The 15000-nt window shown below is 42.9% G+C and overlaps 1 protein-coding gene across 1 annotated transcript in view; it reads right to left on the bottom strand.

Moving 5' to 3' along the window:
* LOC143276426 (atrial natriuretic peptide receptor 1-like) overlaps window positions 1–15000 on the bottom strand; it is a 51256-nt gene that overhangs the window by 1334 nt on the left and 34922 nt on the right. The window contains exons 13-17 of the mRNA XM_076580915.1: window positions 12948–13088; window positions 9999–10122; window positions 8966–9209; window positions 1625–1723; window positions 947–1038 (exon numbers count right to left, since the gene is read on the bottom strand). Coding sequence (XP_076437030.1) covers window positions 947–1038; window positions 1625–1723; window positions 8966–9209; window positions 9999–10122; window positions 12948–13088 — 700 coding nt within the window. The remainder of the gene's footprint in view (window positions 1–946; window positions 1039–1624; window positions 1724–8965; window positions 9210–9998; window positions 10123–12947; window positions 13089–15000) is intronic.

Genomic DNA, 15000 nt, shown 5'->3' with positions numbered 1-15000 from the left:
GAGGGGGAGAAAATATCGGCGGCTGAGCCGTGATTCGAACCAGCGCGCTCAGATTCTCTCGCTTCCTAGGCGGACGCGTTACCTCTAGGCCATCACTCCACTTTCCTCGAGTGTGTGCGTGCATGCATGAGCGCGTGCTTAGTTGTCTTCAATTTTACGTCTTTTCACTTCAAGTGATATTCGGAGTGTGTTTGTGTATGTGCATGCGTGCGTGTGTTTATGTGTGCGTGCGTGTGTGTGTTTGTGTATTGGTTCGTTCTTTAGTTTAACGTCTTTTCACTGTAAATGATATTAGACGAGGGCAGGAAAAAAATCGAGTGGGTGGAGGGGGGGGGGGAGGGGGGAATTACTGTGTACGCATGCGAGTAAGTGAAAGTGAATGGAGTGTGTGTGTGTGTGTGTGTGTGTGTGTGTGTGTGTGTGTGTAACATATAGAAAATGATTGCTTTAAGTTTTGTTAAAAAAAACAAAAAAAACAAAACATAACAATATAACATATTTCTAATGAAAAATTAACAACTATAACAGCGAACCAACTGGACTATTTAACACGGAGTTGAAAAAGTCATACATTAGCAATGGACTGCTGAAGATCGTCAACACTGAAGATGATTTCAGTTCAGGGATGTGAGACTTTAACATATCGCAAGTTGGTATATGATCGGCTGTTATGTGAGCACCACAGATGCAAGAATCATTACTGATGTTTGTGTATGTGTATGAATGCGTGCGTGCGTTCGCGCGCGAGTTTATGTGCGCGTGCGTGCATGCTTGCGCGCGTGCGTGCGTGCTGTATATCCGTTCGTCCCTCCGTCAATGTGTGTGTGTGTGTGTGTGTGTGTGTGTCAAATTATAGAGTAACTTTGTGACTTTGATTGTAAAGCACTCGTACATATTTTGAATGAAAAGAACCTTCCTTGGCGAGGGAAAAGCCCAAAGAACTGACCTTCATTTCCACCAGTCCTCTCTCTCGCAGGTGAAACCCTCCCAGTTTGTCCAGCACTGCTTTGCACTCAGGACTGACGTGAATGTGCAGCGCTTGAAAAAAAACAATGAAACAGAGACAAATTATCTTTCGTTGAAACCAGGTGAACATAGTGTAGTGCTGTGTAGTGTAATGTAGTGTTGTGTAGTGTTGTGTTGTGTAGTGATGTGAAGCATAGTGTAGTGTAGTGTAGCATAGTGTGTAGTGCCGTGCCGTGCCGTGCCGTGCCGTGTCGTGTATTACATTTTGTTACAACAGATTGTGGATATTTCATGCTGTCCCTTGCCCCCTTGTGAGAATTCACACACACACGCACACACACACACACACTCATACATGCACACACATACACACACACACACTCATACATGCACACACACACGCACATACACAAACACACACACACACACACACACATGTACTAGCCCATCCATCCACCACCCCCTCCCAACCCACCCACCCCCCCTCCCTCCTACACATACACCTACTACCCACGCACCCACCCATTCCCACCCCACCCCACATACACACTCATTTAACCTCCACCCCACCCCCACCATCGCACCCCTCCTCCCCCCCCCCCACCCCACCCCCACACCACAACACACAGAAAAAACAAAAGATGACAAGTATCATCACGTCTTCCGTTGGATTCCAGCCGGGAGGTGTAGTTGACTGTGTCTCCGAACAGACAGTACCGGGGCATCTTCCTTCCCACCACCCCCGCCACCACAGACCCTGTAAGAGATTCCAAGGCAAGACAGGGTCTGTTCATGATGCCAGACAGGTAAAACGGGGGATGAATTCCATTACATGTTTCATACAGTCACTGTTAGAGATTCCAAGGCAAGACAGGGTCTGTTTATGATGCCAGACAGGTAAAACGGGGGATGAATTCCATTACATGTTTCATATTTCATACAGACACTGTTAGAGATTCCAAGGCAAGACAATATCTGTTTATGATGCCAGACAGGTAAAACGGGGGATCAATTCCACTACATGTTTCATACAGACACACACTGTTAGAGATTCCAAGGCAAGACAGGATCTGTTTATGATGCCAGACAGGTAAAACGGGGGATCAATTCCACTACATGTTTCATACAGACACTGTTAGAGATTCCAAGGCAAGACAGGGTCTGTTCATGATGCCAGACAGGTAAAACGGGGGATGAATTCCATTACATGTTTCATACAGACACTGTTAGAGATTCCAAGGCAAGACAGGGTCTGTTTATGATGCCAGACAGGTAAAACGGGGGATGAATTCCATTACATGTTTCATATTTCATACAGACACTGTTAGAGATTCCAAGGCAAGACAGGATCTGTTCATGATGCCAGACAGGTAAAACGGGGGATGATTTCCGTTACATGTTTATACAGACACTGTTAAAGATTCCAAGGCAAGACAGGGTCTGTTCATGATGCCAGACAGATGAAACAGGTGATGAATTCCATTACGTTTCATTGCACACATTACATTCACAGACCCTGTTAGAGATTCCAAGGCAAGACAGGGTCTGTTTATGATGCCAGACAGGTGAAACGGGGGATCAATTCCATTACATGTTTCATACAGACACTGTTAGAGATTCCAAGGCAAGACAGGGTCTGTTCATGATGACAGACAGGTAAAACGGGGGATGAATTCCATTACAAGTTTCATACAGTCACTGTTAGAGATTCCAAGGCAAGACAAGATCTGTTTATGATGCCAGACAGGTAAAACGGGGGATGAATTCCATTACATGTTTCATACAGACACTGTTAAAGATTCCAAGGCAAGACAGGGTCTGTTCATGATGCCAGACAGATGAAACAGGTGATGAATTCCATTACGTTTTATTGCACACATTACATCCACAGACCCTGTTAGACATTCCAAGGCAAGACAGGATCTGTTTATGATGCCAGACATTTAAAACGGGGGATGAATTCCATTACATGTTTCATACAGTCACTGTTAGAGATTCCAAGGCAAGACAGGGTCTGTTTATGATGCCAGACAGGTAAAACGGGGGATGAATTCCATTACATGTTTCATACAGACACTGTTAGAGATTCCAAGGCAAGACAGGATCTGTTTATGATGCCAGACAGGTAAAACGGGGGATGAATTCCATTACATGTTTCATACAGACACTGTTAGAGATTCCAAGGCAAGACAGGATCTGTTTATGATGCCAGACAGGTAAAACGGGGGATCAATTCCATTACATGTTTCATACAGACACTGTTAGAGATTCCAAGGCAAGACAAGATCTGTTTATGATGCCAGACAGGTAAAACGGGGGATCAATTCCATTACATGTTTCATACAGACACTGTTAAAGATTCCAAGGCAAGACAGGGTCTGTTCATGATGCCAGACAGATGAAACAGGTGATGAATTCCATTACGTTTTATTGCACACATTACATCCACAGACCCTGTTAGAGATTCCAAGGCAAGACAGGATCTGTTTATGATGCCAGACAGGTAAAACGGGGGATGAATTCCATTACATGTTTCATACAGACACTGTTAGAGATTCCAAGGCAAGACAGGGTCTGTTTATGATGCCAGACAGGTAAAACGGGGGATCAATTCCATTACATGTTTCATACAGACACTGTTAGAGATTCCAAGGCAAGACAGGATCTGTTTATGATGCCAGACAGGTAAAACGGGGGATGAATTCCATTACATGTTTCATACAGACACTGTTAGAGATTCCAAGGCAAGACAGGGTCTGCTTATGATACCAGACAGGTAAAACGGGGGATGAATTCCATTACATGTTTCATGTTTCATACAGACACTGTTAGAGATTCCACGGCAAGACAGGGTCTGTTTATGATGTCAGACAGGTGAAACGGCGGGATGAATTCCGTTACATGTTTCATACAGACACTGTTAGAGATTCCAAGGCAAGACAGGATCTGTTTATGATGCCAGACAGGTAAAACGGGGGATGAATTCCGTTACAAGTTTCATACAGTCACTGTTAGAGATTCCAAGGCAAGACAGGATCTGTTTATGATGCCAGACAGGTAAAACGGGGGATGAATTCCATTACATGTTTCATACAGACACTGTTAGAGATTCCAAGGCAAGACAGGATCTGTTCATGATGCCAGACAGGTAAAACGGGGGATCAATTCCATTACATGTTTCATACAGACACTGTTAGAGATTCCAAGGCAAGACAGGGTCTGTTTATCATGCCAGACAGGTAAAACGGGGGATCAATTCCATTACATGTTTTATACAGACACTGTTAGAGATTCCAAGGCAAGACAGGGTCTGTTTATGATGCCAGACAGGTGAAACAGGTGATGAATTCCATTACGTTTCATTGCACACATTACATTCACAGACACTGTTAGAGATTCCAAGGCAAGACAGGATCTGTTTATGATGCCAGACAGGTAAAACGGGGGATCAATTCCATTACATGTTTCATACAGACACTGTTAGAGATTCCAAGGCAAGACAGGGTCTGTTTATGATGCCAGACAGGTAAAACGGGGGATGAATTCTATTACATGTTTCATACAGACACACACTCTTAGAGATTCCAAGGCAAGACAGGGTCTGTTTATGATGCCAGACAGGTAAAACGGGGGATCAATTCCATTACATGTTTCATACAGACACTGTTAGAGATTCCAAGGCAAGACAGGATCTGTTTATGATGCCAGACAGGTAAAACGGGGGATCAATTCCATTACATGTTTCACACAGACACTGTTAGAGATTCCAAGGCAAGACAGGGTCTGTTTATGATGCCAGACAGGTGAAACGGCGGGATGAATTCCGTTACATGTTTCATACAGACACTGTTAGAGATTCCAAGGCAAGACAGGGTCTGTTTATGATGTCAGACAGGTAAAACGGGGGATGAATTCCACTACATGTTTCATACAGACACTGTTAGAGATTCCAAGGCAAGACAGGGTCTGTTTATGATGTCAGACAGGTAAAACGAGGGATGAATTCCACTACATGTTTCATACAGACACTGTTAGAGATTCCAAGGCAAGATAGGGTCTGTTCATGATGCCAGACAGGTAAAACGGGGGATGAATTCCCTTACAAGTTTCATACAGTCACTGTTAGAGATTCCAAGGCAAGACAAGATCTGTTTATGATGCCAGACAGGTGAAACAGGTGATGAATTCCATTACGTTTCATTGCACACATTACATCCAGACCCTGTTAGAGATTCCAAGGCAAGACAGGGTCTGTTCATGATGCCAGACAGGTGAAAAGGGGGATGAATTCCACTACAAGTTTCATACAGTCACTGTTAGAGATTCCAAGGCAAGACAGGGTCTGTTTATGATGCCAGACAGGTGAAAAGGGGGATGAATTCCGTTACAAGTTTCATACAGTCACTGTAAGAGATTCCAAGGCAAGACAGGGTCTGTTCATGATGCCAGACAGGTAAAACGGGGGATCAATTCCATTACATGTTTCATACAGACACTGTTAGAGATTCCAAGGCAAGACAGGGTCTGTTCATGATGCCAGACAGGTAAACCGGGGGATCAATTCCATTACATGTTTCATACAGACACTGTTAAAGATTCCAAGGCAAGACAGGGTCTGTTCATGATGCCAGACAGATGAAACAGGTGATGAATTCCATTACGTTTTATTGCACACATTACATTCACAGACCCTGTTAGAGATTCCAAGGCAAGACAGGGTCTGTTCATGATGCCAGACAGGTAAAACGGAGGATGAATTCCATTGCATGTTTCATACAGACACTGTTAGAGATTCCAAGGCAAGACAGGGTCTGTTTATGATGTCAGACAGGTAAACCGGGGGATGAATTCCACTACATGTTTCATACAGACACTGTTAGAGATTCCAAGGCAAGACAGGATCTGTTTATGATGCCAGACAGGTGAAACGGGGGATCAATTCCATTACATGTTTCATGTTTCATACAGACCATGTTAGAGATTCCAAGGCAAGACAGGGTCTGTTTATGACGCCAGACAGGTGAAACAGGTGATGAATTCCATTACGTTTCATTGCACACATTACATTCACAGACCCTGTTAGAGATTCCAAGGCAAGACAGGGTCTGTTTATGATGCCAGACAGGTAAACCGGGGGATGAATTCCGTTACATGTTTCATACAGACACTGTTAGAGATTCCAAGGCAAGACAGGGTCTGTTTATGATGCCAGACAGGTAAAACGGGGGATCAATTCCATTACATGTTTCATGTTTCATACAGACACTGTTAGAGATTCCAAGGCAAGACAGGGTCTGTTTATGATGCCAGACAGGTAAAACGGGGGATGAATTCCATTACATGTTTCATACAGACACTGTTAGAGATTCCAAGGCAAGACAGGATCTGTTTATGATGCCAGACAGGTGAAACGGGGGATGAATTCCACTACAAGTTTCATACAGTCACTGTTAGAGATTCCAAGGCAAGACAGGGTCTGTTTATGATGCCAGACAGGTAAAACGGGGGATGAATTCCACTACATGTTTCATACAGACACTGTTAGAGATTCCAAGGCAAGACAGGGTCTGTTCATGATGCCAGACAGGTAAAAAGGGGGATGAATTCCATTACATGTTTCATACAGACACTGTTAGAGATTCCAAGGCAAGACAGGATCTGTTTATGATGCCAGACAGGTAAAACGGGGGATGAATTCCATTATATGTTTCATACAGACACTGTTAGAGATTCCAAGGCAAGATAGGGTCTGCCTGTGATGCCAGACAGGTGAATTAGATGATGAATTCCATTACGTTTCATTGCACACATCCACAGACCCTGTTAGAGATTCCAAGGCAAGACACGACCTGTTTATGATGCCAGACAGGTGAAACAGGTGATGAATTCCATTGCACACGTCTACAGAAAGACCTTGTTAGAGATTCCAAGGCAATACAGGATACCAGACTGGTGGAACAGGTAATGAATTCAATTACATGTTTCAAGATTGTAACTTTCAATTTCCTTTCACATTGCTTTTGGAGTACTGAGGATTACAAATAGAAGAACAACAAAAGAACACAATAAACACTGAAAACAATTAATAACTGACTGCATTTACAACCTTCATGTAGAATAAACCCGGTAGAATTCTCAAATACACCAAATCAACTATGAAGACGGATCTATTATTTTAACCGCAGAGTTATACTCAGACATGTGCTGTCTTTTATTAATTTCGAAACAGAAAGCAAAAGTTTTCTAGATTTGGAAGACGTCAGTCTACAAACATTACAACCTGACCTGGGATGAAGAAAGCGTTTAGGTGTCAATTTATGTCGTTAATCTTTATAAAGAGTACATTCCATAATGAGATAAAATGAATCTCCAAGCACTGACAAGTTACATTTTGATCAAAATCTTTTTTTTTTTTTTTTGTATCTCTAGATGTATTGTGGTAACGTCTGATTTCAGTTGGTAGCTTGTGATTGTACACATCCACAGAATATTTTCCTATTCCATTCTATTCCAATCTATTTCACCCCATCCTATTCCATTCCATTCCATTCCATTCCGGTCAATCCTATTTCATTCCATTCTATCCTATTCCATTCCTTTCTATTCTATCCTATTCCATTCCTTTCCATTCTATCCTATTCCATGCCATTATATTCCATTCTATTTCATTCTATCCTATTCCATTCATTTACATTTTATCCTATTCCGTTCCATTCTATTCCATCCCATAATATTCCGATATATTCCATTCCATTCGATTCCATTCCACTCCAGTCTATCTATTCTGTTCCGTTCTATTCTACTCCATTCCATTCTATTCTATTTCATTTTCTCCTATTCCATTGCATTCTATTCCAATCCACACAATTCTATTCTACTTCATTCTATTGCATTCCACTCTATTCAATTCCATTCCATCCTATTCCATTTCACTCTATTCCATTCAATTTCTTTCCATACTACTCCATTTTACTCCATTCATTTTATTCCATTTCATTTATCCTATTCTATTCCATTATACTAAAATCTATTCCATTCCATCCCATTCCAATCCATTCTATTCCATACTATTCTATTCCCTTCCATTCTATCCCATTTCATTCCATTCATTTTTATTAAATTCCATTCCACTCCATCCTATTCCACTCCATCCACAGACAAAGCAACAGGGTGGCGATCTATCCCATCCCATTCTATCCTATTCCATTCCTTTCCATTCTGTTTCACCCCATTCTATCCTATTACATTCTGTCCTAATCCACTGCTTTCCATTCCATCCAATTCCATTCCTTTCCATTTTATCCCACTCCATTCCATTCTAATCCACTCCATTCCATTCCAATATATTCCATTCTATTCCTTTCCATTATTCTCCACTCCATCCCCTTCCATTATATCCCATTCCATTCTATTCATATGTATTCCATTCCACACCACTCCACTCTATCCCACTCCATTCCACACCACTCCACTCTATCCCACTCCTCTCCACTCCATTCACAAAGCAACAGACCGGTGTGTATGCCGATCCTCAGCAGCAGCTGCTGGTCAGGCAGGTGACGGATGGTGAAGCTGAGGACCTTGGTCAGAAGGTCAAGGGACAAGGTAGGGATCTATTCCATTTCTTTCCGGTCTATCCTATTCCTTTCCATTTTATCCTATTTCATTCCTTTCTATTCTATCCTATTCCATGCTGTCCTATACCACTGTTTCCATTCTAACCTATTCCATTCTATTTCGTTCTATCCTATTCCATTTCCTATTCTATTTCTTTCTATTCTATCCTACTCCATTCCAATCCACGCTATTCCATTCAATTCTATTCCAATATATTCCATTCTATACCTTTCCATTATACTCCACTCCATCCCCTTCCATTATATCCCATTCCATCCTATTCTTATGTATTCCATTCCACACCAATCCACTCTATCCCACTCCATTTCACACCACTCTACTCTATCCCACTCCTCTCCACTCCATTCACAAAGCAACAGACCGGTGTGTATGCCAATCCTCAGCAGCAGCTGTTGGTCAGGCAGGTGACGGATGGTGAAGCTGAGGACGTTGGTCAGAAGGTCAAGGGCCAGGGTGGCGATCTCCGCCGCGTGCTTCATCCCGTTGCGCACGGGCAGCCCGCTGGAAACCACGTAGTTGTCGGCGATCGTCTCCACTTTGTACACGTCATAGGTGTCGATGACGTTGTCGAAGCAGATGTACAGGTCGTTCAGAAGGTTGACCACCTGTGGTATGTGGTGTGTTGACAGCGAGAGTGGACGTCGTGTGTTGATGTTGATGGGTGTGTGTGTGTGTGTGTGTGTGTGTGTGTGTGTGTGTAGCATAGTGTTGTGTAGTATCGTGTAAAGTAGAGCAGTGTTGTGTCTGTGTGGCGGGGGAGGGGGTGGGGAGGGGATTGTGTTGTGCTGTGCTGTGCTGCACTGCACTGCGTTGCATTCTATTCTATGATATTGTATCGTATCACATTGTATCGTATCGCATCCCATCATATCCTTACATATCATATCGTACCGAATCCTATCGTATTGCTTTATATTGTCTTGTTTGGGTTTTTTTCTTATAACAGATTTCTCTGAATCACGTTGGTGCTGTATACAATAACACAATATATCTTGCCATCCAAATGACTGGCACTCAGACCACCACTGGATGGGGGTGGGGGTACAGGGGTAAAATCCCAGTCCCGTATTTGCAACTTTAACCCGTGGACACTCGCTTCCCAGTCAAGCATATTACCACTGGGCCACCACGCCACTGTACTGGTACGGGTGTGCAGTGTCAGGCGATCTTAATCTCCCTGTATGAGTATGCTGTTTAGGGCTGTGCACCTGTATGGGTATGCTGCTTAGGGCTAAGTATCTGTATGTGTATGCAGTTTTGAGCTATGCTCCTATATTGGCATACTGTTTAGGGTTATGTACTAGTATGGGTATGCTGGTTAAGGCTACGTACCTGTATGGGTATGCAGTTTAGAGCAATTTATTTGTATGGGTATGCTGTTTAGGGCTACACACCTGAATGGGTGTGCTGTTTAGGGCGATGTCGGAAAACCCCTGGATGTCAGAGAAGAAGAGCGTGGCAGAAGTGTACGATTCCGGAATGACAGGGCGTCCCATCTTCAGCTCCTCGGCCACAGATCTGAACCCATGACAAAGGTATTATTCTCCTTGCCAACGTGATTAAATACTATGATTGAACCCCAGAGATTACAAGTACAGATAAAATCAACAACAACAACACACACAGATGATAAATGAACATAAATGAAATAAACAAATAAACTGATAGCCAACTAACTTTTTTTTCATAAATAGATATACACTAATAGATAGCAAACCATACACAAATAAAACTGACAAATAAACAGAACACCATGGTATGCAAACTAATCAACAAAAACTAATAAAACAAATGTAATGCTATGATAAGCAAACCAACTGACCACGACATCAACAACCGAACTGGCCATATTGGGTTAAAATCTTGCCTAGCATTTTGTTTTCCTTCTTCTATATAAACACATAAAATATGAAAACGCAAACAAACAGTCACAGTGTGGCACCATCCTGATGTGCAATTCTTCATTGTTCTTCTTCTCCTTCTCTAGCTGAATGGTGCAGTTAATAATAATAATAATAATAATAATAATGGATACTTACATAGCACACTATCCAGAAATCTGCTCTAGGTGCTTTACAAAAACGCTTCGTTAACATAAAACATTACATCTATGTTACATACACACACCAAAATGTGACTACACACACACACACACACACACACACACACACACACACACACACACACACACTGCATACATACATTTTAACAATACATGTGTATCTAACAGCTACCCTAACACGTACGCACACGCAGGCAGGCACAAACTTACATAAACTCACGCACACACAATACACATTCATATACATGCATGCCGTTATGTACACATACATATGTATACACACATAGTCAAGCACAGCTAACGCAAAGGAAGTGGACCTGCCACAATTTAACTTACTGCTGAGGGAAAAGGTGGGTTTTGAGACGAGATTTAAAAGATGCGAGGGAATCAGAATGACGGAGGTTATCAGGGAGCTTGTTCCATGTCTTCGGCGATTGAAAAGAAAACGATCTGTGTCCATAGGTCTTACTTCTGACGTGAGGTATCCTGAGAAGTCGAGTATCAGAGGAAGAAAGGAGCTGGCGAGACGGGGTATAGATATGGAGGAGTTCAGAAAGATACTTGGGGCCAGATCCATTGACTGCAGAAAAGGTCAGAGTGGAAGAGCGTGTTTGTGGAAGAGAGAGTTTGTTTAATCGATAAACAAACAAACCAACAAACAAACGTATCATACTGTGGTAGCTTCTTGCTGAGTAGCTCCCCAGTGTTCCCTTCCTCCTCCAGTTTCAGTTTCAATTTTACAAGGAGGCGTCACTGCGTTCGGACGAATCCATATACGCTACACCACATCTGCTTGTAGTGTAGTGTAGTGTAGTGTATTGCATAACCCAGTGCGCTTGGTCAGGCCTTGAGTGCAAGCATATATATTTGTATACTCATCAGAGTGGAGTTCTGCTAAAGGATTTTGCCAGGGGGCAACACTCTCGTTGCCATGGGTTCTTTTTCTGTGCGTCAAGTGCGTGCGGCACACGGGACCTCGGTTATCATCTCCTCCGAATAACTAGACGCTCAGTCTGATTTAGAAAGGGCGAGAGCGGGATTCGAACCCAGACTCTCACTGACTCTCTGTTTTGGCAGATGAGCGTCTGAACCATTTCACACACACAGAGCAGTCAAGCGGTAAAACATCCACACATCCACCCACACACCCACCCCACACACGCAAATCATCATCGTCATCATCTTAAAATATCATGATAAACCAACAAACTAACATGTAAATGAACAAACCAACCACCAAACAAACACGTATTTGTATTTGTATTTCTTTTTATCACAACAGATTTCTCTGTGTGAAATTCGGGCTGCTCTCCACAGGGAGAGCGCGTCGCTATACTACAGCGCCACCCCCTTATTTTTTGTACTTTTCCTGCGAGCAGTTTTACTTGTTTTTCCCATCGAAGTGGATTTTTCTACAGAATTTTGCCAGGAACAACCCTTTTGTTGCCGTGGGTTCCTTTACGTGCGCTAAGTGCATGCTGCACACGGGACCTCGGTTTATCGTCTCATCCGAATGACTAGCGTCCAGACCACCACTCAAGGTCTAGTGGAGGGGGAGAAAATATCGGCGGCTGAGCCGTGATTCGAACCAGCGCGCTCAGATTCTCTCGCTTCCTAACGCGGACGCGTTACCTCTAGGCCATCACTCCACTAGTAAAATAAACAAACCAGCAAACAAGAAAAACAAAGCAACACTCAAACGTGTCATACTGTGGCAGCTTCCTGCTGAGAATGCTCCTCAGTATATTTCTTCCCTTCTTTCAACTGAATGGTGCGATCAGTATCGGCATCCGTAGCTCAAGGAGGCGTCACTGCGTTCGGACAAATCCATATACGCTACACCACATCTGCCAAGCAGATGCCTGACCAGCAGCGTAACCCAACGCGCTGAGTCAGGCGTTGAGAAAAGAATTTTTTTTTAATAATAAATAAATAAATAAAAATAAATAGATAAAAAATTATAATAAAATAAAATAAAAATAAATAAATAAATAAATGAATAAAATGAAATAACAAAACAAACAAACCAAAAAAAAAAAAAAAACAACAACAAAACAGACTAACACACACACATACACAAATAAACCAACCAACAAACAAGTAACCATAACAACCGAACAGGTCACACTGTACATGCAGCAACATCTTACCGAGCAGCTTCTCACGGTTCTTCACCTCCTCTTTCAACTGAACGATGCGGTCAACAAACAATACACAAAATACACAAAATAAACAAACAAACAAACAAGTAAATGAACAAACAAAGCGACAAACGTCGTACTGAGGCAGCATCCTGCTGAGCAGCTGCTCAGTGTTCTTCTTCTCCTCCTCCAGCTCAATGGTGCGGTCAGCCACCAGCTGCTCCAAGTTGTCCGTGTACTTCCTGACCATCATCAGCATCTGGTCCACCAGGTTGGTCGTCCTGTGTCGTATCGTATCGTATCGTATCGTATCGTGTGATATCATTTCATATCGTATCATATCGTATCGTATCGTGTCGTACAGTATTGTGCTGCATTCATTGTATTGTATTGTATTTGTATTGTATTGGATTGGATTGGATTAGATTTATTGTATTGTACTATGTTGTGTTGTGTTGTGTTGTGTTGTGATGTGATGTGTTCTATTGTATTGCATTGTATTGTATTGAGTTACATTGTATTGTATTGTATTTATTGTACTATGTTCTGTTGTGTTGTATTGTATCGTGTTGTACTGCATTGTATTGTATTGTATCGTATTGTACTGCATTGTATTGTATTGTACTGTATTGTATTGTATTGTCAGTGTACTTCCTAACCACCATTAGCATCTGGTCCACAAAGGTTGGTCGTCCTGTTATACATTGTACACCTGTTGCGTTTCAGTGTATTGTATTGTATTGTATTGTATTGTATATTGTATTGTATTGTATATTGTATTGTATTGTATTGGTGATAAGAAACTCTAGGGAGAGCTGGACAGGACAAGGTCTTCAGAGAAGAAGCCCCCCTCAGTCAAGTGTTTTGGCCCTTAACCCCTTACACTCTAATGGGGCTGTGCCGCACCCAGGTCATGAATCCTGTATTGCCCTTGTATTGCCGCCTTTTCCTTTTTTTCTTTTTTCCTAGTCCTCAGCAGGTTCGAACCCGCGCCTCCAGGTTGGTCGCCACTTCAGGACTGAGTCACCTTTTCTGGCAGACGATTTAACCACTGAACCATCATATGCCTAGTCCTCGACCTGATCCAGCTGAAACGCTTTTCTGCTGCTTCTGCCATTACCTTGTCCTCTCTCTGCCAGAAATCGACATATGTTTCATGAGGCTGTAGGCAGATGCGCCCACAAACCCTCTTGCACCAATCTCTATGGCGAGGACTTTGGCTTGGAAGCCAGGTTCTCTCAGGCTGCTGGCTAGACTAGCATACTTCTCGGTCTTGTAGATGTGGGTTTCCTCCATTCTACTTTCGTATGGCACAGTGAGCTCAATCAGAATCACTTGTTTCGTTGCCTTGGAGTGGAGTACTATGTCAGGTCTCATGCCGCTCTTGCTGATGATTTCCGGGTGTTTCTTCCCCTCTGGTAGGTCAGCTGTGCATTACCAATCTCCCGCACCATCAAGCAGGCCATGTTTCCATGCTTTGGAAACTTTATTGCCTTTTGCCGAGCGAAACTCTACTGGAACTTCTGGTGGGGTTGGTGCTCCTTGGACAGTACTCACAACGTGTGCAATTTCTTTTAGCACTTGGTTGTGCCTCCATGTATACCGTCCTTGGCTCAACGCCGCTTTGCATGAGATGAGGACATGTGCCACTGTCTGTTTGCCATGGCAGAGTGGGCACGCAGGGTCATCTGCTTTCCCCCATTTCACCAAGTTTGAATTCGAGGGTATAAGGTCGTACACAGATCTAAGGATGAAGCTGATCCTCAGAGGGGCCATGTTCCACATGTCGCTCCAGCTGAGGCTCCTTTGGAGTGCATTTTCCCATGCTGTCCACTGCCCCTGAAGGCCTTGCTGGACTGCCTTCTGGACTCTTTTATCATCCTCTTCCTTCTTGATCTCCTGTATTATCATGTCTGACAATGCAATACAGCACTCACGTTCCAAAAGCATACAACACAATGAAAATGACACAACATAACACAACGCAACAGAACAACTTAACCCAACCCAACACCACACAACACTACACCATATCTCAACACAACAAAACACAACACAACGCACAACACAACACACGACACCAAAACGCAACACCACACAACACAACACACAACACCACGACAAAACACAAACCACAACACAACACAACACAACACAACCAAACACAACACAACAATCCAAACCCAACAAACC

Source organism: Babylonia areolata, chromosome 32 (assembly GCF_041734735.1).
Source record: "Babylonia areolata isolate BAREFJ2019XMU chromosome 32, ASM4173473v1, whole genome shotgun sequence".
NCBI lineage: Eukaryota > Metazoa > Mollusca > Gastropoda > Neogastropoda > Buccinidae > Babylonia > Babylonia areolata.
The sequence above is the reverse complement of the archived record's forward strand: the minus strand, read 5'-3'. Positions and strand labels throughout refer to the sequence as shown.